Raw genomic sequence first — 24,624 nt, 5'->3', positions numbered from 1 at the left:
ATGGATGGCTAATTAGAAAACAAGAACAGCGCCATAGCTTCCTCTATGTTGTGTATGGTATTACAACTTGGTTCCATTCTCTTTTAGTGGAACTGAGCTGCACTACCACATCCAAGCTTTGGAGGAGAGTGGCGCTGTTTCTAGAAAAAGGCAGCTATTAGAGATGAGCGAACCGGGTTCGGGTTCGAGTCGATCTGATCCCGAACGTTCGGTATTTGATTAGCTGGGGCTGCTGAACTTGGATAAAGCTCTAAGGTTGTCTGGAAAACATGGATACAGCCAATGACTATATCCATGTTTTCCACATAGCCTTAGGGCTTTATCCAACTTCAGCAGCCACCGCTAATCAAATGCTGAAAGTCCGGGTTCGGATCGACTCGAACATGCTCCAGGTTCGCTCATCTCTAGCAGCTATGTATTTGCAAAGCTTGATAGCCCCTTTAATTTTTACATGGTTATACATGTAAAATGTAGAAAGTCTTTTCCACTGTTCTCAGTTCCTGTTCACTATGAATAATATAGTAGAAAATACCCTTTATTATTCGGAAAGCATTGTCATTTACTGAGGTTCCCTATGGGTAACATAATCAGTTGGGGGCCCACTGAGACTCACTTGCCCCCCCCTAGGCTGAACCCCTAGCTATGCCCCTGTACCACCTCTTTAAGAGTGACTTTGGTACTGGCCCTTTAAGAGTGACTTTGGTGCTGTCCCTTTATAAGCGAATGTGGCCCCGGCACTTTAAGAGCGACTTTGGTACTATCACTTTAAAAGCTAATTTATGGGGGGTTTCATAATTTCTGCCATAGAAAGCAATGCAAACCTCGACTGAACCCCCAATGGAGGCTCTGAATGACAGAGAGACTATAGCCTGAAAGGGTATTCCTATTTAGTGATCCTGGACCAGGCCCAACGATGCGCAGGGCCCCGTAACGCTGTTATAGATTGTTATAGCGGATAACATGTGACCAGGGATTGTATACTATCAGATTGTTATAGCGGATAACATGTGACCAGGGATTGTATACTATCAGATTGTTATAGCGGATAACATGTGACCAGGGATTGTATACTATCAGATTGTTATAGCGGATGACATGTGACCAGGGATTGTATACTATCAGATTGTTATAGCGGATGACATGTGACCAGGGATTGCTGCTGGCCCAGGATCTAGAGACATTAATGAACACACAACTTTTTAAAAAGACAAAAAAAAAGTCTATGGGGGAGATTTATCAAACATGGTGTAAAGTGAAACTGGCTCAGTTGCCCCTAGCAACCAATCAGATTCCATCTTTCATTCCTCACAGACTCTTTGGAAAATGAAAGGTGGAATCTGATTGGTTGCTAGGGGCAACTGAGCCAGTTTCACTTTACACCATGTTTGATAAATCTCCCCCTATTTATCTAATCTGAGGCCACACCTCTTCACAATAAGCCCCACCCACTCTGACTATATTATAATCCATTTAACGCTGCCTTAGTATTATACACTTACTACACAGAGCAGCTGTGGCAGTTATGATGACATCACAGATCACATGATGTCACAACTGACGCTCAGTGTAAACAACTGTAATCCAGGACCAGGAGTAACTGGAGCCGGACAGCTGGAAGAGGACGAGTCCAGGTACGTAGCTCCTCCCTAATAACACATTGGTATAGCTGGCGTATAGCTGGCGGCGGGGGGTGGGTGAAATTACTCTATTTATGCCCAGAATTCTTAACAAATAGACTTGGGTGATGATGGTTCCTCTAGTTGATAGTCAGAACTATTCTTCACAGGATCAAGACATTTCTGAGAAATCTTCCTGTATGTGATCCCCGACCTTACAGGAGTGTCCCCCCTCTAGATAAGGATTCTCTATTGATTGGCTATGGGGGGAAAGGGGGGTGGGGGCTGCTGCCTCTACAGGACACGTGTGGTAATACAGGGCCCCTTGACAAATATATGGCTGACTATACCATATACGGCTTATAGAGAGGATGGACATATCCCCATAATAAGACATATGGACAGAGTTGGTCAAGTTGGAACAATTCCATGATGCCCCAAAATTGCTATTATTCTCTGTTGTCAGCTCTTTTCATCCTGTTGGATCAGGGGGTGACCAGGAACTTACAGTATACTACATGACATCATGTGACATCACAAGGCTTATACCATCATAGACACCTCATGACATCACAAGGCTTCGCTTTGGCTGTCCAGGCATGATGGGAATTGTAGTTTTGCAACAGCTGGAGGGCCGAAGGTTCCTAATCCCTGGCTTATACCATCATAGACACCTCATGACATCACAAGGCTGATACCATCATAGACACCAGATGACATCACAAGGCTGATACCATCATAGACACCAGATGACATCACAAGGCCGATACCATCATAGACACCAGATGACATCACAAGGATGATACCATCATAGACACCAGATGACATCACAAGGCTTATACCATCATAGACACCTCATGACATCACAAGGCTGATACCATCATAGACACCAGATGACATCACAAGGCTTATACCATCATAGACACCTCATGACATCACAAGGCTGATACATCATAGACACCAGATGACATCACAAGTAGAATATAGAAAATACTAAACCTGAACCATCTTTTCTCACTTGGCAGATTGAAGAGGAAGAGTCCAGACCTGGAGCTGAGGCCCCTGCACACGTCCTGGAGCTGGGAATAAGGTAAGTGCAGAGAAATTAAAGGAAACCTTTCGCCCCGGCACCTGGAGTAGAGCCCCGGATACTTACCCCGTCCTGCGCAGACCGTCGGGCAGCGACTTCTCTGCGGCAGGACCAGCTTCTGGAGCGGGACTTGCAGGACGGGGTAAGTATCCAGGGCTCTACCGCTCAATAAGTTCAATATCTAGAACTTGATCTGTAATTTATTTTTTTTTCTGTCTGTTTTGCTGCCTTGCAATTCTTCGGGTAAGTACATTTCAAGTGCATAGGTCTTATTCATATGTGTTATGGAGGTTCCGTTAGAAGTCTCTGTCATAGATTCTTTTACAAATGCTAAAATTGTGCAGCATGTAAGCTATTTTGTCCAGTAAAATGACAGACTCCGTTATCATCAATAATGCCGGTGTGACCGCCATGTGATAGTTCTGCAAATTTTCCACACTATGCTCATTACCTTGCAGAAAAGTCATGGATTTTAATGCTGCATTTCGCCATCCTAATGTATAGAGCAGGAATTTAGCTTCTAAATTTGGGCTTTAAAGAGATATTTCCCTGTGAAATGATAACAAATGATTTGCATAGATATGGGTTGCCCTCTTGTGGACACTGCTGGAAATGCTATCTTATCATGAAAACATGTCAATTTTGCTCTAAGTGAATGAAGTGGAAGCTACCAAACTACAATGCCCATCATGCCTGGGCAGCCAAAGCTTTAGCTGCCCAGGCATGATGGGAATTTTAGTTTGGCAACAGCTGGGGGCCCAATGTTCCCCATGCTTACTGTAAAGTGAGGATGTATTTATGTAAATGCTTAACAGACCGAAAATTCTTACATGGTCTCTTGTAATGAGCTTCATTACCACCTACTTTACAATCAGATTTTATATGTGTTTTAGAACATGTCAAGAGTATTGTTATAGTCATTGGTGTTTTTATTATCTAAGTTACTTAAAAGGGCACTCCAGTATCAGAAAATTCTATTTAAATAAAACTATTACCCCAACAAGGTAACTTATTAATATGGTGCACTGGATTCAGTGTGTATTACCACTGATAGGAAAATAGAAGGACTAATGTGTATTGTCTCCAGCTGCTTGACTCCTCCCTCTCTCCTGAGACAATGCATCATCTTCTGATGCTGCACCAGGTTTGTCTGGGTCTCGTCTCTGAACTCCAGCCTCACCCCCCCACCCCCAAGTGTCACAATCTCCGCTCAGCCCTTCCAGCCTATATCACCATCTACCTTGCACATTTACATATACAGTGGTACCTTGGGTTAAGAAGAGCTCACAGTTTTTTAACTTTATGACTTTTAAGTTTAAGAGCATTGCTTTGGTTTAAGAGCTCCCTGTACTGGGTGGGAGGGGGAATGGAGGAGGGGCACAGTATGCATAGGTAGTCTACAGCTCTGTACCCTGACTCAGGAAGTCTCCCTCGCCTTCCAAATCATAGCAGATCCACTTCCTTCCTACTTCATGCTCCCTGCAGTCTTTGTCAGCCCTTGTTTCCCATCCTCTATAATGTGGCTGCACTTACACTCAGCCATTCACACTGCTGTATAGAAAAGTTTCTGTCACTGTCCTCCTGCACAGCTCTGTGAATCTCACTTCCTGATTGGTCCATTCTGAACACACCCCCTTCCCCATTGCTGTCATGTGACCACACAGACCTCTGACAGCAGCCCTGCTTCTCTATTCCAGCTTGTTGTACTATGCTACTGCATTATGGGGATCTGCAGTTCCATACAATATTTACAAACTGCTACTGTTTTTTTTATTCTTATGCACTTACTATACATTATACTCCACATGCTGATTGCTATACTGTACAGTTACTTATATCATCACATATTCAGCTGTTTCTGAATGTTAGTTTCATCTGTCTTACATGTTATTCAGAATAATAAATTATTATTTTTGGGGTGTGGAACAAATTGTCTGCATTTCTATGATTTCTTTGGAAAATTTGCATTAGTTAAAAAGTGGATTTGGATTACAAGCACAGTCCCGGAACGAATTATGCTCGTAATCCAAGGCACCACTGTATGTCTTTATTGGGACATTTAGGGAAAGTGATGTATGTTTACAACATGCTGCCTTGTGATGAGAATTGCCAATACAGAAGAGCAGACAAGGAATGACAGCAGCAGGTGCTGCAACTTTACTGATGCAATAGTATGCAGTGAAATGTGTTTTGGGTGGGGAACTGGTTGGAGTCCTGGGAGAGGAGAGTAGGCAAGGCCATGAACAGCTGAGGGAAAGCAATGCCTTCGGGGACTTGTAGTCCTAAGGGCCAGCCCAATCACTTTAGCAAATGAACACTGATCTGCTAGATTGGTGCTTGTTTATTGAGCCTATTACACAGCTCAATTATTGTGCAGCAAGGGATATATATTAGAGATGAGCGAACCAGGTTCGAGTCGATCCGAACCCGATCGTTCGGCATTTGATTAGCGGTGGCTGCTGAACTTGGATAAAACTCTAAGGTTTTCTGGAAAACATGGATACAGCCAATGACTATATCCATGTTTTCCACATAGCCTTAGGGCTTTATCCAACTTCAGCAGCCACCGCTAATCAAATGCCGAAAGTTCGGGTTCGGATGGACTCGAGCACACTCGAGGTTCGCTCATCTCTAATATATAAATATATATATATATTAGGGATGGTCCAAATCTACCGAGGTTCGGGTATAGTTAGTTAGTTATCGATGTCCGTGCAGGCCTTGCTTTAGAAGTTCACACATTACTTCTCAATTTTCCCTGGTATCTTCCTGGCTTCTGCCAATACATTTTTGTTGATTTTGGGACTGGGGATGGTGATTTGGTGTGCCCTATAAAGCGTGTATAGCGTCAGTGGCAATATTACATCCTGATGTGGGGGTGAGTATATGGTGTGTGGCATTATACAGCCTGTATAGTGTAAGGGTACCCTCTCACGTCCTTTTTGTACGGTGCTTTTCAGGCCGCCTAAAGAAAAACTATCAATCCCCCCCCCCCCCCCCCCCCCCCCCCCCCCCCCCCCCCCCCCCCCCCCCCCATGAATTTGCATTGCCCTGGCGTTTCTGACTGTGTGAATGATTTTTGTGGTTTAGGAGTTTTTGTGTGAACTTTTTTTCTTTTGCCATCACATGACCTAGCTGCTGGCCCACAAAAGGTGACAAAAACGCCAAGAAAAAAAAAATAATTCCATACGCACAGCAATGGTGTTTTTGAGACAAGCAGAACAATCCCATCGAAGTCTATGGTAGAAAAAAAAAAGCCACAGTGCCAAAAAAAAAAACATAAAAAAAACACCCCACACCCCCAGCATGCTGTGTTTCGGAAAAACACCACACCAAAAAAACACCATGTAAGACCGATCGTAAATTTCCAATGACCTGCAGCTAACATCTGATCTGGCCGCTGACATTTCTGCACAAAAACAAAACAAAAACGCAATGGCATTTAATAAGCGTTTTCCCAAGATTTTAAGGCAGTGTGAAGCCAGCCTTATTAGCAGTACACCTCCTGGTGGCATAGCCTGGCAGTATTATGTCCTGGGAGCACAGCGTGTGGCAGTATTAAGACCCTGGGGGCATGGCCTGTGGACGTTTTTTTTTTTTTAATAATTTCATGGTGGCATAATTATACAGATAAGGTATCACATGTTCCATTGTGTGACAATAGTGTAGAGAGAATAGTTTCGTAGACATCTGGGCAACAAACTCAACAAGCTGTTGTGAAACCACAACTCCCATCATGTCTGGACAGCTAAAGCTTTGGCTGTCGAGGAATGAAGGGAAATGTAGTTTTTCAACAGCTGGAGGGCCGCAGTTTGGAGACCCATGCTCTACATAGATAAGATGTGACCAGAAGACATCTTCATGGCAGTCGGAGCCAGATTGAGAAGAAAGCAAAAATTATTTATCAAAGATGTCACTGCATATACCTGTTTATTCTGCCCCCTACTGTATCTGAATGGTGTGTGTGGGGACCGAACACAAATGCTTGGTTTTAAACTCTTGGGAGATTTATCAAAGGGTGTAACATTTAAACTGGACACAGCAACCAATCACAGCTCCTCTTTCCTTTCACCAGAGCTGGAAGCTGAGCTGTGATTGGTTGCTGTGGCCAGTTTGCACCAGGCTAAATTTTACACCCTTTGATAAATCTCCTCCTTGGTGTCTGGAGAAGTTGGATGCCACCCCAGGGTGTCCTGGAAAACATTGAGACATTCATGGGCTGTATCAACCTTTTCCTGGTAGCCCTGGGCCAGCATCCAGTTTGTCTAGATGCCAGGAATTGATTGCCGAGCATTTAGCCACTTTCCTGAAGTTCACTCATCACTAGTTGGAACCATTTCAGGCGTTTAGTACAAGGTCATTTGATATCACAGCACCCACTACATGTCCAGCCACTGACAGACAGCTGTCACGAATGAAAAACTAATCTTGTATATGGCATGTTCCTGCAGATTTTTGCTCTTCATTCCCCATCCCATTTTCCTCCTCCATAGACTTGTAGCTAGTTTATAGCAGATATTGGGAGTGGATGGCTTGATAACAGAAGGAAGCTTAACAGTTAGCACATTAATGTCTTCCCCTAGTCCAACAGCAGCAGCACAATGATGGCACCTTGTGCTGCTGGAGGACATGGGGGAAGGTTAAAGGGAACCTGTCACCCCCCGTGCCAGTGTGACAGGCTCCCGACCCCCCCGCTAGAGCACCTTATATGTACCTGATCCCGCTTCTTGATTCTGTTGGGTGACGGAGATATCAGCGCCCAAAGCCCGGCGCGTGTGCTTCTGAGAGGAGTCCAACGCTCAGAGATGGCGGAGCGTTGGACTCACCAGTCATTCTCTATGAGTGTTGGACTCATCTCAGGAGCGTGCGTGCTGGGCTTCGGGCGCACATCTTATATATTAGTCACCCGACTGAATCAAGAAGCGGGACCCGGCGGGATCAGGTACATATAAGGTGCTCTAGCAGGGAGTCAGGAGCGTCACCCCGGCACCGGGGGTGACAGGTACTCTTTAAACATTTAGCATGTTAATGTGTCTTTCCCTAATCCAACAGCAGCACAAGGCACCATCTTTATGCTGCTGGAGGGCGGTGGGGGAAGCATTTTTGTCTGATAAGATGTATTCTAAATCTTCTTATGAAGCTGCAGATGGATGCTTGGGGGATAAAATAAAAGAATGTCAATTTACAAAGTGGCAAACCGTGTAAAGACAAAACTCCTCGAAATGAAATAGCTTTTTTCCAACTGCACTGTAAATTTCTCATAGAATATTTTATGAGAAAATACAATTTGTGTCACAAAAAAAACGGTCTGTAGGTGAAAAAAAAAACTGCAAGTGCTACAGCCTTTTAAACATGAGAAAAAAAAAGTGAAAATGTGCTTATCACTAATGGGTTAAGTTGTAAACAGTTTAATCATAATTTGGGTACCTGCAGCCACAACTAGGGCGAGCTTGCTTAAAATTGCATTATACCACTGCCATTTAATGCTCTGTAGTCATTACATAGGATCCATCGAGCACGCCTTGATAAATCCAGCACATTGGAGGCTGCTGCACCAAATGCCGTAAGAAAAACCTATGCGTATTTTAGCAGGTGTAGACTTAAAGGGAACCAATCACACAAAAATTGGCCATAAAGCTAAGGAATCTGCACGTCGGCCACGCTGACGGTCTTTACGTAGTGCAGGCGGAGAAGACGCTGCTGTACTGCGCGGCGTAGTACAGCAGCGGCTTCACCCACTGTACTGTGCATGCGCAGTCTAGTAAAGATGTCGACGTGGCAGACATGCAATGCCCCCCCCAGTGACGTCACCAGGTGCCGCTTTCCCGGCCCACTGTGACTACTTGGTAATTTACCTAGAGCGCGGGAGATTATTAAACTAACTTTGCGGGCTGTACGTACATGGGACGGAGGGTACAGGGGGATGTTTAGGAAGCGTGCTGGCTTTCCTTAGCTTTATGGCCAATTTTAGTGTGATTGGTTCCCTTAAAGATTTTGCCTTGTCTAGACAAAAATGAAGCTTAAAGGAGACCTGTCACCCCCGCGCCTCCCGACCCCCAGATAGATCCCCTTATACTTACCTCATGTCGCTGAGTCCCGCTGCCGAAGCCGGTCCCGGGACAGAGATATCCCGGCGCGCGCCGTGGAGATGGGTCCGGCGTCCATAGAGAATGAATGGAGCCGTGCACGCAGCAGAGATGAGTCTGGCTCTGCTGCGCGCGCACGGCTCCATTCATTCTCTATGGATGCTGGACCCATCTCCACAGTGTGCGCCGGCTTCTCACCGGGATATCTCCGTCCCGGGACCGGCAGCGGGATTCGGCGACATGAGGCAAGTATAAGGGGATTTATCTGGGGGTCGGGAGCCTGTCACCCCGGCGCGGGGGGGTGACAGGTCCTCTTTAATACATTTTGCGCAAAGGGAGGACACGTCTCCATGCACAGTGCTGTGCCCTCTCCCACATTTTATTTTTGCACAAAAATTTGCATCTTTTTTTACACTTCTATGTCTCCCTCTCACATCCCACATATCTCCAGGGCTTGGATTGTCCTCACTGCTCACATGGCTCCACTAAAACAGTATGGTGGTATTATCCTGCCACTATGTGGTTGTAATAGCTCCAGCCTCTGGTGAGCAGCGATTCACACTTTGTATGCATCTCCACTCTTTCAGGGACCTTACTCAGGGTGCTGCCAACCCACGCTACACCACTGATGTTGAAGTTCAGTATGTCGTTTTCAATTCTCTTTCTTTAAAGCAAAGGGAGGCATATAGTTAGGATAGTTGCCCCTTTATCACACATCCAGAAAACAAGGAATTTAAACACAAATTTAACAAAAAGCACAAAAAAACAAACATCTAAAAAGAAACTTTATTGCTGTCTGTGCAAAGATTTCACATGCATTCAATTCAGACTAGCACAATACTTAATTAAAAAAAGGAAAACAAAAAATATATATATATTTATAACATTCAATCCCCTGTTCACATTTACCAATTTCAAATCACAAACAACTCAACAGGATAGGATGCCAAAAGGGGTTAAATAAATTGCCCTTCCTTCCATTAAATCTTTACAAAAAGGCAGGATTGTGGAGAACGAAACGAAAAAGAACAACCTAGGAAGGGGAACGAATAAGATGCAGGGGTACATTTTGCTAATATATCTTGCAAAGGCAGATAAACACTCTAGCCCTTCCAGGGGGGATGCCGTGCGGAACCCCAATGGCGTTTTGAAATTGTTGCTCAAGTGTGTTTATAGTACAGTGTGAAAAAAAAATGACGGTTAAAAATACACAATGCAAACAAGTGCACTGGGCTTAAGTTCTTTGTTGCAGGGCTGCTGGGTACGACTGTCCACCTTCTTTGGTGCTTACTACAGGGATTTTTCAGATCTCAATATTGTGCACAGATATCCTGCAGGAGTAAGTGTTCCACCTTATTAGAAATGGAGCATTAACTGCAGACTCCTATCCATTCAATGTGCTGAAGTCAGAGAACGCACCAGTCTATCAGTGTGGTTATGAATGCCTGTGCCATCTCCCGCTGCCCCCTTCATCCTCTAGTCATTTCATCAGTCTCCGGTGACCTGTGTAGCTTGTCCATCAGTTGTCTGACCACTTGACTGGATGAACAAGGGCTGTGTGATATCCTGGCCAGCAGGCATGGTAACTTGCTGGATCTGATATAATTGCTAGAAAACAGAAGGCAGGTATTACATGAAGCCATAACCGGGGCAAAAGGTGGTTTCATTAATGTTATAGTTCTAGTGCAAGAATTACCTGTCCATCAGTGAACTGGCTGAACTGCTGCTGTCCTTGCTGCACCTCTGCTTGCGCAATCTAAAATGACAAAGCATCACTGTTAACTAATCATACGTCTTCATTTCTTTCTCTATATGACAGTTCTCAAGTTCTAATACTTTCACTTGCAGGTTTTCTTTATTCATGGGTAACAGTCTTGGGTGCCCAGTGGTTTGAGCATTTACTTTATCACATATAGGCCCAATTTTACAAAAATTGCCGGAATTCTTAAAAATGCACCAGTGTATCACGTGGAGAAATCTTTAAAAACTTAAGACTAGATAGTCTAGAAGCTCAATTACACAGCCAATTATTGGTTAAATCATAATCATAAGTGGTGGGATTTTTTTTGCAAAAGGAAAAAAACAAATTTTATCTTTAGATACAGTTTAATCACTTTTTTGGAGGTAGATTAACAAAATAACCATTTTTTATATAGGTTTCTCTGTGCTTAATAATGATAAGTCTACGAGGGACATTTACTAAGGGTTAGAGATGAGCGAATATACAGTAAGGACGAAGCAAAGAGTCCCTATCTGTATTCCGCTTATCGGGCTGCTGCCCTTTGAAGTCTGCTCCGCCCCGCTTCTCCGTAGGTGCTGGAAAGATGGATCCAGTCCTGGGAAACTGGGAGAAGATTCCCAGGACGGGATCCATCTTTTCCAGCACCTGGGAAGGAACTGCGCGGAGCACACTTCAAAGTGCCGCAGCCCAATGAATGGCATACAGATAGGGATGAAGCGCTGTAAATTCGCTCATCCACACTAAGGATATTCTAATGGGGATTGGTGTGTATTTTGTTCCAATATCTTGTGACAAATGCATTCACTATGGCAGTGCTAAATGTTCAAAGTAATGAATCAAAGTAATAGGTCGCAAAAACTGTGCAAGCATATTCATCTGATGCTGACCAGACGTAGGCCTGCACCTGTTTGTGCACCTTTTTACAAAGTATTTGAGAACTTTTGGGTGAATACTCAGGCAGATTAAAAAAATTGCATCTTAAAATAAAAAATAAAAAAAATATTCTCTTGGTTCATAAATAGAACGTATCATCCATAAATCCAATTATGCACCGAAAAATAGGTGATAAATTTCCCCATATGTTTGAAGGGGGGGGGGAGGAAATTAATAATCTATGGGCAGTTACTAAGGGTTTAAATTGCAACCTGGGCCTTTATCATCTGACATACCATAGTAACTTATCCCACGTTTGTATTGGTCAGGGTACAGGTCCCAATACACCAGAGAATAAAAAGCTGCTTGCTCTGAGCCTCTTCATGGCCACTATATACAGCTACATGAGTGGTATATGTTACAATGGAAGTCTATGGGTGGTAGAGCAGAGATTAGGCTACTATTAAAGACATCCCCAACTTGCTACATAGCTAAGTAGAGACACTACCTTTATTGTATTTATAGTAGTAAACTACAATAAAAAGGTATGGATAGGTCTAGCTGCTTATATAGCCATGTAGCCATTGTAAGAAGTCTGGAACCTATTTTCAGCTAACGGTTTCCCTTGTCAAAAGTTAATTTGACCCTAATGCATTAAGTGAACTTAAAAAGGGACAACATTCAATTGAATCATTGTGAATATTCTCAAATGTCGAGTCTAAATAGGCATTTTACATATATACGTAGAGCTTAAGTAAACAAGTCATTATAAGAAAAGATTTTAAAAAAGTTATATCTATGACTGTCCACTATGGCTCAGCACCACAATCTTTGGTATAATCACCTATTTTTATGCCAGATGCAGAACAAATTTTTCATTTTGTAGAGTAGTGTAATCTCTGTAAACACAGGAAAACACAACTCATCAGCTTAGACTGCGGCACCAGATGGGACTAGCGCGCTCTGTGCAGTAAAACTATGGCAGCCTGAAGATAACCTGCAATGTCACTGCTTTATGCATTTTATATTTCAGACTTTAAACATGCCGAGAATTTTCCTTCACAAATATGCAATGATTTTAAAGTGGAGCTTCAGGTTTGACCTTTGTAAAGTAGCTGTCAAACAGGTATTTCATTTTAGGCCCTTGCGTGCCATAGGTATCTATAGCATGGTAGTCTTCTGGGACCCTTAGTAACTGTTCAGCTGCAAGTGAAGTGAAGGTGCAATGGATTTATTACCTGTTGTGCATTGGCTGCTAAGGTCTGAATCTGTCCCTGCACAACCTGGGTTCCAGACACTGGCTGAGCGAGACGTATGTACTGCAGCTGCCCTGTGTTGAGCTGGACCTACAAGACAAAAGGGATTAGAGCGAGTCTTGCTTTATGGCTGGCCTGTTAACAGAAGGAGGAAACAAGTTTTTTTAATCCATAAATAACCATAAGTCAATCCCATAACAAACATTTAAATCACCCTTTTACCATAAAAAAAATAAAAATAAACACTGCCAAGCTATTAAATTATCACATCCCAGGTATCACATGGTAAATTGTGTAAGTGCAAAAAAAAAAAAAAAGGTTATAGGGGACTTGGGCAATTTTAAGAACATTTAAATAAAAATTAAAAGGGAAACTATTAGCAGGTTAGACAAATCTTTTGTGCACAGCGCACTGAGAATGAAGGCAAGTCTCCCACTGCCATCCTCAGCACTGTTACTGTGTATTTAGTAGCGATATGCACAGGCTAATCGGGAGCTTTGGAGCACTGAGGGCAGGACTATCGCCCCAGAGCACCTAATATTCATTAGGAGGGACGGGCCAAACAGACCAGGGGTGGATCAGTGCTCGATGGCAGTAGTCCCATCCCTAGTGCTCCAAAGTGGCCCATTAGCAAAACTTACCTTCATTCTCAGCGTCCTGTGCACAAGAGACATATCAGGTTAGGTTCACAGCATAATTTTAAGAAAAAATAAATAAATAAAAAAGTATAGTTGTAAAGTGCAATAATTCAGGCTAAACCTAATATGGTTCCTTAAATGGAAAAAAAAAATTGTATGTTTTAAATGGAAAAAAAAAAAAAAAAAAAAAGCCCAAAAAAGAAAATTGGCCATGCAGATCTGAGGTAATCTATAAATATGTAACTGATGCCATCTGATCCATGAAATACCACTTTAACATCCCCAGCTTTATATGGCTACAATAAGACAAAGACTGCCCCCGTAGGCCAATATTGATGACAATACAGTAGGTATTGATTTTGCTTGGTCACAAAGTTGTACCTGCAGTAGTTTTTATCCCCCACACTTAAAAAATCACTGACATCCCATAGTGGCTACACATACCGGAATCTGCTGGATCTCTCCTGTGTTGGTGATTATTTGCTGCATAACTTGCATGGTTTGTCCTGTTCCACTCTGACCTTGCTGGCTCTGACCTTGTGGTTGGGCTTGGACAATCTGCACTTGCTGACCTTCTCCCACCTGCATTGTTACTGGCGCGCTCTGTACACCAACACCAATGAGAAATGAGCTTTAACTAGACAATTCAACAATATAAGTTTATATAAAGTAACATTCATAGAAACCTAGCAAAAATGGATGACTGGCAAATGGACCTGTACATACCGACAATGGCACAAACATACAGTCATCTAACAACCAATACACACATGCATCTTCAGCAACATTCATCTAACCTGTCCTTGTTGTGGCTGCGCAATAATAATCTGGCCAGGCTGGAGGGTAGTTGTTGAAGTAGTAGTCTGCTGACCGGCCGCCTGCCCCTGGACTTGCACAGCTGCTGGTTGCTGGGCCAATGTAAAGTAGTACTGGACGGGTTCTGCTGCAGTCACAGCTTGCCGAACTTCTTCCTAATCAATAAAAGGGCATAAGGGAAAGGATTAGCAAGTTAACAAAAAAGCCATATTAATACAAAGCATATATTACGACAGTCACCTTACCTACACAGCCGTATGAATATTCCATAGTAATGGCCTCCAGGGTGCTGGTTACTCCATGACAGGGGGAGTAAACACCCTTCTCCCAGCCACCTCATGGTCACAGCTGAGAGTGTAGGATGTTTACAAGCCCGGCACACAGCTTTCTTAGCAGCTCCAGGCACGCTTCACAATACGCTTACTCCAAGAGAACAAAGATTTTATACATCCCTTTACCTCTCCTCTTTTCCGCACAGCTGGCAACCAGCCAAACCGTTCTCATAAAGGTTACCATTGTGGCTGGTAATATAGAAATCAGAGTCAAGGTGTGGGAGATGCTCTCCGCCAATAATCATCAAAGTCTCACTGCCGGAAGAAAGGCAGCCGAATGAAAGATGCGGGAAAAGGGGAGCCATTATCCTTCATTTACAACACAATAAGGCCGCACAGGGCCTGCTGTGTAACCTCACACAGGGAACAAAACCAAGAGACCTCCATCTTCAGGGAAGCAAACCGCTGACAAGACAAAAACAGATTGTATGGTTTTCATGACCCAACCCAGCTTATCTAAATGGTCTAATAGCTTCAACTTTTATCATCATCCCCCTGAGCAGGAAGGTCCCAGCCCAGCGCTCAGAAATGCTGCAGCCAAAGGAGCATCCCATGCAGCACACCAATGACATGTTACACATCGGCCTCGCTCTGCAGGGGAGATATATACTAGCTAGAAGTGTAGTGTACACATCTATATCCATACCAAGGTCTTTGTTAGAGCTGCTAATAGACGCCCTAAGATAACCAATAGGGGGCTAATGCAAGAATTTTTTTTTTTTTTTGCAGATATCAATAGTACAGGTGATTTTAAGATACTTTGTAATTGGGTTTATTAGGCAAATATGCCATTATCTGCATTCAAAAAGCCTTTCCCCAGGTCCCCCATCCCTCCTCTTTTTCATTCACTGCCCATTATCTTGAAATCGACTTACATCAGTCGGGCCCTGTTTAACCTATGGAGAAGGGAGGGGGGAGATTAGTCGCTAGCAGAGAACAAAGTATTACACAGTGGGAACTGTGTGAAAGCGGTATTCAGAGGTCAGTGCTGACTTCAGAGGATATAGCCTGGTGATTTAGCTGTAAATTAACTTGTTGACCTTGGTGCCTCATCTCCCTCCACCCCTCCCCTCTTCATAAGAGAACCATGAAGACAGGTGGGAGAACTTTAAACTGCTTTTTCATGATAAAAATGCTATTTGCTAGCAAACCCAATTACAAAAGTTTCTTTTAAAAAACAAAAAAACAGGACTTTAAGGCCCTTTTACACATAGCAATTATCGTTTAAAGATTTGCTATAACGATCTAGTGAACGAACTAGTGATTTTATAGCAAACGATTCTATGGTTATTACATTCACTCATTACTGTTATGAACGACCGTTTTTTAAGTCATTATATGGTTGCCAACAGTTTCTCAGGACAACTCACATGTATTATCTACGAACGACTTATTACACAAACTACCAGCGATAATTACCTGTAACACCCAGCGAATGAAAAAATTATCATCAAATTGTGACTTTATCGTTATGGCGGATTTTTAAACGATAATCGTCCTGTGTAATAGGGACATTTCACATAGTGTGCATCTGAAGCCATGTTTCAGACCTAGACTATACAATACAGGCATGTGTACAGTGTTTGTGACCCAGTGCATCCTACTGCTTGTGTTGCAGTGGTGTCAAACTGAGACCCTCCAAGCTGTTGCAAAACTACAATTCCCATCATGCCTGGCATGATGGGAATTGTAGTTTAACAGCCAGAGGGCCAGAGTTTGCCACCTGTGGTCTACAGCATCCAAGCAGATGTATCTGGTTATAGACTACAAGCATACATCTAATGTTATACTCCCATTTGGTACTTACTTATCCTACACTGACAATCCTTACATATCATTTCTTCAGGGAATCCTTCCCCATAATCCTGAAAGTCCATCCATAGGTATCTGACAAGAGGTGTAGCGTCTACAGACATCAAGTTAGGACAACAAAATCCTATCTTTCTTCCCCATTTACCAGATTAACCAAAAAGGTCAATTGTACAGAGCGTCAATTCTCTATTTAGGCGACTCACATAATGAAAACCATGTAAATGACCGCTAGCCATCACAATGATCACTGGCCGAGCGCCAGAATCAAACTGCAGCGTGAAAGCATTTCTGCTAACGTTCCCTAAATAAACGACTTCCACTTAAAGTGCATCTGTCACTTGTTTTTACTTACCAAAACTGCTGATGCAGCGTAAATTATCCTCGTGTCCTCATGCAGGTCATACCTTTATGTGAGATTAATTCCTTATTTAAGCGATAAACACTTTATAGGGTGTCAGAGGCATTGCCTGGGGGGCTGCGGTGTCCTCTACCCTGTGATGTCACACCAGCTCTGCCTTCTGATTGAGGTCTCATCTGCTAGTGGTGACCCCATGTGGACTTTTCCTGCATGCGCTGGTCAATAGGAATTTCGGCACTTGCCGGGCGAATACAACAAAGGCTGGGTTCACGCTACGCTTCTGCAAGTGTTTTAATTTTATAATTGAAGTCAACCGAACAGATCAAATTGGATGCACACAAACGCAAAGAGATTTAAAGTGACTGTACCACCAGGCCGAAGCACTGGAGGCAGGCCGACCCACCCTTAGTGGGAAGAAACCCCAGCCCCTCCATGACGTGACTTCATTAGAATCAATGGAACCCTATCATGGAGGGGCTAGGGTTTCCTCCCACTAAGGGTGGGTCGCCCCGCCTCCTGTGCTTCTGCCTGGGCCTGGTGGCACAGTCACTAACAAAAAAAAAAAACAATGTAGTGTGAACCCAGCCTAAGGTTCCATTCAGAGTAAAACACAGCTCCCTGCTACGGAATCCGACCTACCACAGTATCAGAGTCTCTATGGGATGGCTTGCACGCCTCAGCTTCCATCGCTCTCCGCTCAAAGAATTGGCATGTCCCATAGAGACACTGCCACAGAGGTAATTCCCCGTTTTGCTCAGTGTGAACATAACACACAAAGAGCTCACTTCCTGCTTCTAGTGACAAGTAAATGGGAATTTGCAGCCCATGCATGGCAAGTGTGAAAGGCTGAGAGCCAGACTCCCTGTACATGCACCGCAATCCCCAAGGACTGCATGTGTGGCATTGTCCACATAGGATTGCTGCGGCGAGGCAAGCCCTGGGTGTCAAAAGGTGGAGCGGGCGTGACATCCCAGGGGAGAGGTGTTGCAGTCCAGGGGTAAAGCAGATCACACCTCTGACACTTTTTTTTAACTCCCAGCAGAAGGATAGGAATGATTGGCATGAGAACACCAACACCACTTACACTGTCAATGGTTCTTAGGTGATGAAAACAAGTGACTTCAGGACATAATGAACAGATTGTCCAACAATATTTCCAGAAAGATCGTTAAACTAAACTCCGACATGCAATATGTTAAATCAGTACGAAAATACGATGACAGAGCTTGCTGAAAATGTACTCAGTGAGCGATTAGGTGCCCGCTTCATTTCACCCATAAGCCGTGCCAGAGAGGAGTGCAGCAGCCAACAGCTGTAAACATCCGACTGAAAGCCTTCTCTATAGTCACAGCTTCCAGTCAAGGATGTTTACAGCAGCTGAGACTGCCTGTAGAGCTGGATGTAGACATGTGGCACAGCTCAGGACAGTGGTAATCCTTTTGAACCATTAGGTCTAGCACTGCGCTGCCCCAGTTACAATTCTTATGTATGGACTATAATGCCCTCATGCATTTTAAGGATTTTTGATTTTCTTTTAACCACTGAACCTAGAAAAATCTCAATATTTCGCTACACAGTATAGGGGTATTCCAAATTTGAAATGAAACTTTATTATGCTGGGGGTCAAGCAATACCAAACACTTATTACCCCGATCCCTCTGAGACAAGTTGTCTCCGCAAGACCTGCAGACCTAGTCAGTAACTGACTGAAGTGGGACAGGATTCTGGCTAGGTGGGAGCAATGCCTGTAACTTCAGCTAAAGTGCAGCAGACGCCAATTGAATACCAAAAACGGCACCTACCACCTGTAGGAGACTTACCTGGCGTTTTGGAGGCTTTAGCTCATCCCGTGGAACAATATCAATTAGGAAATCAAACTGATCAAATTTTGTTATTGCCATGGCAATGTCGTTCCTCTATTAAAAGAAAAAAGGAAAGATGTCTGCATTACTATCTAGCTATTCATTCCACATGCTGTATGACAGGAGTCTATTTACAAGCAAACTGATAAATATCTGATGGGAAGAGGAAAATCATAGGGTGGATTTACATCAAGTTTCTCATCTACAACTTTTTTTTTTTTTTTTTAAAGGATAGCCTGTGGAGCTAGTCAGCTAAGGGTAAAGCCAGCACTCAAGTCACCACAGTATATTAATATAGCAGCATGTTCATTACTTCGGTAATTTTACTAAATAAACATTAACCATTTATGAAGTATGGCTTACCGACTCCACAGCCCATAGATAATCATATATAGCTGCTTAACAATGATGACCATTAAAGAATGGCCGCCTACAACCCCTTGTAGCTTTATGCTGACTAAAGAAATGGCAGTGTACAATAGGGGTTCCTGCCCCAGATCGGGAAATTTTCTTGGAATCTAAGGGTACTATTACACGGAACGCTAATTAGCCAAAATCAGCCTGATTGCTCTGTGTAATAAATACAAAGATCAACCGATGACAACCATAGGCTGATTGTTGATATAGGTTAGAACCTATATTTGTCGGGCACCGACCGCTACATGTAATAGCGGTGCACGGCCGGCGACTGACGATATACATTACCTATCCACGCTCCAGGGCTGCCCCTGCGGTCCGCTTCTCCCAGGTCCCGTGCGCTCTAGCTTCAGAGGGGCCTGTCAGCTGACAGGCTGAACAGCCACAGGCTGCGGCGGCCTCGGCATGTGATTGGCTGAGCGGCCTGGCAGCTGACAGGCCGCTCTGAAGCTAGAGCGCACGGGACCCGGGAGAAGCGGACCGCTTATACAGTTTAAGCAAGGGCATCGGTAACAATGTCCCTGCAGCCCTTGTTAAACGATTATCAGGCAGTGTAATAGGTCCAGTATAAGAGTGTGTTTACAGGTAATATCATGCCCCCATCGGCCAGTGTAATACCACCCTAACTCGGCACCAAGATAGAAGCTTTTGAAGTTTTATGCAGTTTTATGCAAATTATGAGATAAAGGTCAGGGGCATTCCAGCAACATTCGGCCCCTACTCTAACATACACTGCTATCTTGTGTGTAAAAACCCACTGTTTAGACTGACAGGCCAAAGTTTACTGAGCCTTTGCAGCCTAGGGGAATGCCCAGCAGAGCTTCATCTCCCTATCTGCATAAGTTTTATAAACATTATATCCTGGTGGTGAAGAGACAGACTGACCTCCTGTTTAGGGTAAGAAGCCATACTGTACACTGCTTTTACTTGAGTCAGCAACAAGCTGCCGGCAGGGGTTATCCAGCGCTACAAAAACCTGACCACTTCCCCCCGCTCTGGTCTCCAGATTGGGCGGGGTTTGAAACTCTGTTCTATTGAAGTAAATGGAGCTTAATTGCAAACCACACCTGACCTGGAGACGAGAGGGGGAGAAGTAGCCCTGTTTTTGTAGCTCTGGATAACCCCTTTAATCACTGCACAAGTGCCTAGTAACATCTGATCCACAAATCCAGGTGTTAGGCCCTCTCCTTATTAAAAACCCCATGTCCATCCTCAGGATAGAGAAGCCAATATGATAAGGATGGATAATGCCTTCATTAGCTACAGGAGATTTTCCCTGAGACACTACGGCACATCGGCATTATTACCTGCAACGTCCTCCTCTTGTTGTCTTCTGTGTGAATCCAGGCACGCAGGGTCAACTCTGTTATAAAAATCTGGGCAGCTTTGGCAAACAGCACTGGAGCTTCTGCACTGATCATCTAAAACACACACATTTCCATATTATTAAACTGTATATTTATCCATAGGACTGAGGACTTTGCTCTCATGTGCGACACTTTGAGACAAACAGCTGAGGTGACCCCCTCTACATACGTGGTGATAAGACTAATGAGTACCTGGTCTCTACAGACATGGTGGTCACCGAGCCAGCATACAGACATTTTCTGTAGAAGTGTATATACTACTTCTCCTGCAAATGGAATGGTACGCAAAATTCTTACCTAAACTGTATTTACAATGTGACCATAAAGGCATTTAGGAAGTGGTTCTCCTCTGGGTACAGCTGATGTCACAGCCGGCCAGGTGAGCAGGGTCTGGGTTGGAGCTGCCAGCCATATGGCTGGTATTCTTCCCTTAGGTGTGTCTGGCTAGGACCACGTGTCTGGAGGCTGTAACGGAGGCAAGCATCTGAAGTGTCCTGTGGTCTAATGTGAATGTCGCCACTTCCTTTCATTATTGTGTGGTCAGATGAGGGGATAGCCCGGGGGGCACACATTACATGACCGTGCAGCTGTCACTCCTGACCCCAGGAACAGGGGACTAGCTGGTGCCATTGTCTTCTGAGGATGCTGAACTAGACTGACGTGCAGACACTTGTAGCCCTAGGGAGTAGCTGGGCTCTTTTGGAGTACAACTTCTGTCTGACAAAGTGACAGCCAGCGTTTGAAAACAGGGAGACCAGTGGCTCCAAAATGGGCAATCTGTTGGGCTCACTATGTTACAGTGGCTATTAACAAGTCGTAAATTACGATTTTTGTGCAAGGGAAGCTCAAGATGCAAACCAGGAAGCAAAGAAAAAAAATGAAGACACAAACTGGAGCTTCAGGGACCTGCAAACAATGGGAAATTCAAACGGAAACAGACTCCGGAGGGATGGTAAGTGGGAAAACTGTTTATGGTCATTTTCAGATTAAACATTCCCTTGCTATACTTGGTGGCCCATTGAGTTGGAGTGGTAGCCCCATTCCCTCAATCGCAGTCTTCCAATCTCCACCAGGCAGATACGCCATACCTATCCTGTAGCCAAGCTTAATGCAGAACCCACTTTAACAAACATCAGAACCTAACCCCTCCCCCATGGGCTTTAGTAAACTACTCACTTTAACATCTTCATCAAGCTTCATGATTTTTTTGATTCGAGCCAATGGAAGCTCCTGGACGCGGAAATCTTTCTGTGTTAAAGAAAAACAAAAAAGCGTTATACTACAGTTTTTATCTAAAGTACACCAATGACCAAGAGTATTTTCATCTCAGAATTCAGATACCTACCTGTAGCAATATGCCATTTTTTATGAGACCCCCACAGCACCTAAAAATGAACAGCCCACATTGCTGAATAAGGGCTGTGGCCAATACAGTTTTTCTACATAGCAAGAAGCCAGGGTGCAGTAACTAGTATAGGGGCAGCAGCACCACAGCATCATTGTGGTCCCTGCAGTCTAAGAGTGGGGATCCAAAAGGCTGGACCACTGACCTAAGGGATGGAAATCCTAGCAATGTGCTGTCACTTGGAGATTGAAATCCCCTTTAAATGAGCCAGGGAAGTGTCAATGGACACAACAGAACATCCAACTCTAAAACCAGGCAATTGCAGCACAGAGGTGAAGGAAATTTTCCATCCCAGCAGAACACACAGCACATGAGCGTAATGGTGCATTTACACAGGCAGATTTATCTGACAGATTTTGGAAACCAAAACCAGGAATGGATTTGAAAAAAGAAGAAATCTCAGTCTTTCCTTTATGACGCGTTCCTTGTTTATGGTCTGTTCCTGGCTTTGGCTTCAAAAATCTGTCAGATAAATCTGCCTGTGTAAACGCACCATAAGGGTGGGTAATGAAGAGAATGGATCTTTGCTTTACATGCTTCATTTAAAAGGCTAATGGTGCGTTTACACAGACAGATTTATCTGACAGATCTTTGAAGCCAAAACCAGGAACAGACTAAACAGGGATCAGGTCATAAAGGACAGACTCTTCAAATCCATTCCTGGCTTTGGCTTCCAAAATCTGTCAGATAAATCTTTCTGTGTAAATGCACCCTAAACTTTTGGTGTTCTAAAAACCTAGCTACTCTGACACTGATGAAAAAGCAATTACTTCACTTTGGAGTGTCAAATCCACCTGACAGACTAAACACTGCACTTTCAGATATGAGCAGGAAAACAATTTTGCAACTTATTGAAACAGAATGACTACCACCGATCGCTTAGTCGGCAGCTTGGGTACACGTTGAGTTTCTGCAATCCATTAAAAAAAAAAAAAAACACCTGATCAAAATAGCTTTTAGCATTTTGATCCTTTTATAATGCAAGTCAATAAAAAAATGAATGCACAAAAATGCAGCTCTCATTTTTTGCATAAAACAGATTGCAAAAAATGCAGTGTGAACCCAGCCTTAGAGTAAGGGGGCAGTCACATGTTCCGTAATTACAGATGACGTGCAAAGGAACGGACTTCCGTTAAGAGTTCCTGGTATTATAATGGCAGGAGCTCTGAAACCATTTAAATCTTCAAGCTACTGTACTGACATGCTGTGTCAGTACAGGTACCAAGATTTAAACAGTCTCAAAGCTCCAGTCATAACATTTGCCACGTCAAAGGTTTCACATCAACAAACACTCTTTAAATGACAGTGTTCCAAGCAGGTGCTGCATCCTAGACACAGCTATGGCAGAGGGATAAAGTTGCCACGTGGCCATCAGCACCCCCTTTACCAATACATGTGGGTACTACTCCATGCTAGACCATGCATTCAATACAAGGGAGGGGAAACAAGGAGAGTTGTTAAACTTTTATGCCCCTTATTACGTCTGCAGTTATAACACAAGCAGTGGGCATCTCTTTGGGTGGTTCACATTTTCAGAAAGATACCACAAGTTATATAATGTAAGAAAAATGGATTTTTATTACCGTTAATTTCAGTACAACAGTATGAACAAATACAAACTTTATTTTTGCCTATATTCAATATGAACTCTTACCACTGTAAGATTTCGGATATCCTCCATCACCCTTGGCCAGAACGACTGTAAGCTCTGCTGTGCATCGCTGTTTGCTGCACCGAAGCCCCCATCAGTAGACATGTTTTAATCTAAAAAAAGAGGGAAAATATGGATCAGCCCATATCAAACGAAAAACATAAGATACAGGTCAACTTAAGATGCATTGCCAATGTGAAGCTTTAATATCATGCAGCATTAGGCCTCTCTGCTGTGCACTGCAGAAAGCCTAAACAAAGGCCTCATTGAGAATCTCACCTGCATGACTGAGAAGAGGGGGCTAAACAGGTGGAGACCTGGAATACTAGAACCACCAACCACAAGTGCACTTCTACCATGTTATCTGTAAGGGGTCATTCACACGTAAATAGAATTCCAGCCGTACACGGACTGGACCTGGGAGCTCCGAGGGTGGAATACCACAGATGTGTGAATGACCCCCAAGTCGTCACAGCCTTATAGCCAGATATAGGTGAAAACAAACAGTATCTGCAAGCAATCAATAAAGCTGGCGCTTTGTGAACAGTCTTACGATATACTTAAAGAGTAACTGTCATGTTTTTTTTTATTGCAGAAATCAGTAGTATAAGCGATTTTAAGAAACTCTAATAGGTTTCATCAGCCAAAAAAGCCTCCTTCTGTCCTCAAGAAGCAATCTCCCAGCCTCCCCCCCTGACTTCTTATCTGTGCATTATCAGGCAAACACGTCTTCATTACAGAGAAGCCAGTGAAGACTGGTTCTGCTCTCTCCATTGTAAGCCTATGAAGGTGGGAGGGGCTGAGGGAGATGAGGGAGCAGGAAGAGGTGACATGAAGGTCAGCTGTTTGTAGACTCTCTGGGCACCTAAAACGCTAAATTCAGGTGTCAGAAAGGTCAGTGCTTAACTATGAACTTACTGAGAGAAGATTGCAGGGTGTTGTGCTGTGCAGGACTGCTCTGTGCTCAGTCACTCCTAACAGCCCCTCCCCTCTCCATAGCCACATAATGGAGAGAGAAATCCTGCTTCATCTGATGTGAGGGGGGAGGCTGGGAGATTGCTTTTTCAGTCCAGAAGGAAACTCTTTTAGTACATAAAACCTATTAGAGTTTCTTAAAATCGCTTGTACTATAGATATTTATTGTTTTAAAAAAAATGACCCTGAAATGACAGTTACGCTTTAAGCAATTCAGGTCTGAAGAATAACTCTGGGCTATGAACTGTATCATGTAAGATATTCGAGGGATGACAGCCTGTAAATGAGCAGCTCTGTTTGCTCCCACAAAAAAGTGGTCACATTCTAAA

The 24,624-nt window shown here is 43.6% G+C and overlaps 2 protein-coding genes across 5 annotated transcripts in view; one reads left to right on the top strand and one right to left on the bottom strand.

Moving 5' to 3' along the window:
* Positions 1-1,565: 1,565 nt before the first annotated feature.
* The window catches only part of RIMS3 (regulating synaptic membrane exocytosis 3), a 159,047-nt gene continuing 135,988 nt past the window's right edge, over positions 1,566-24,624 (top strand). For both annotated transcript variants that reach the window (XM_069971308.1, XM_069971307.1), the window contains exons 1-2: positions 1,566-1,631; positions 2,642-2,706. The gene's annotated coding sequence lies outside the window, so the exon portion shown is untranslated. The remainder of the gene's footprint in view (positions 1,632-2,641; positions 2,707-24,624) is intronic.
* NFYC (nuclear transcription factor Y subunit gamma) overlaps positions 9,565-24,624 on the bottom strand; it is a 31,005-nt gene continuing 15,945 nt past the window's right edge. For all 3 annotated transcript variants that reach the window (XM_069971305.1, XM_069971303.1, XM_069971304.1), the window contains exons 2-10: positions 23,324-23,433; positions 21,441-21,512; positions 20,205-20,318; positions 18,439-18,534; positions 14,098-14,271; positions 13,745-13,903; positions 12,645-12,752; positions 10,489-10,548; positions 9,565-10,400 (exon numbers count right to left, since the gene is read on the bottom strand). In XM_069971305.1, coding sequence (XP_069827406.1) covers positions 10,281-10,400; positions 10,489-10,548; positions 12,645-12,752; positions 13,745-13,903; positions 14,098-14,271; positions 18,439-18,534; positions 20,205-20,318; positions 21,441-21,512; positions 23,324-23,425 — 1,005 coding nt within the window. In that variant the 5' untranslated portion in view covers positions 23,426-23,433 and the 3' untranslated portion in view covers positions 9,565-10,280. The remainder of the gene's footprint in view (positions 10,401-10,488; positions 10,549-12,644; positions 12,753-13,744; positions 13,904-14,097; positions 14,272-18,438; positions 18,535-20,204; positions 20,319-21,440; positions 21,513-23,323; positions 23,434-24,624) is intronic.

This window comes from Dendropsophus ebraccatus, chromosome 5 (assembly GCF_027789765.1).
Source record: "Dendropsophus ebraccatus isolate aDenEbr1 chromosome 5, aDenEbr1.pat, whole genome shotgun sequence".
NCBI lineage: Eukaryota > Metazoa > Chordata > Amphibia > Anura > Hylidae > Dendropsophus > Dendropsophus ebraccatus.
Note: the sequence above shows the minus strand (reverse complement) of the source record. Positions and strands in the feature narration are given on the sequence as shown.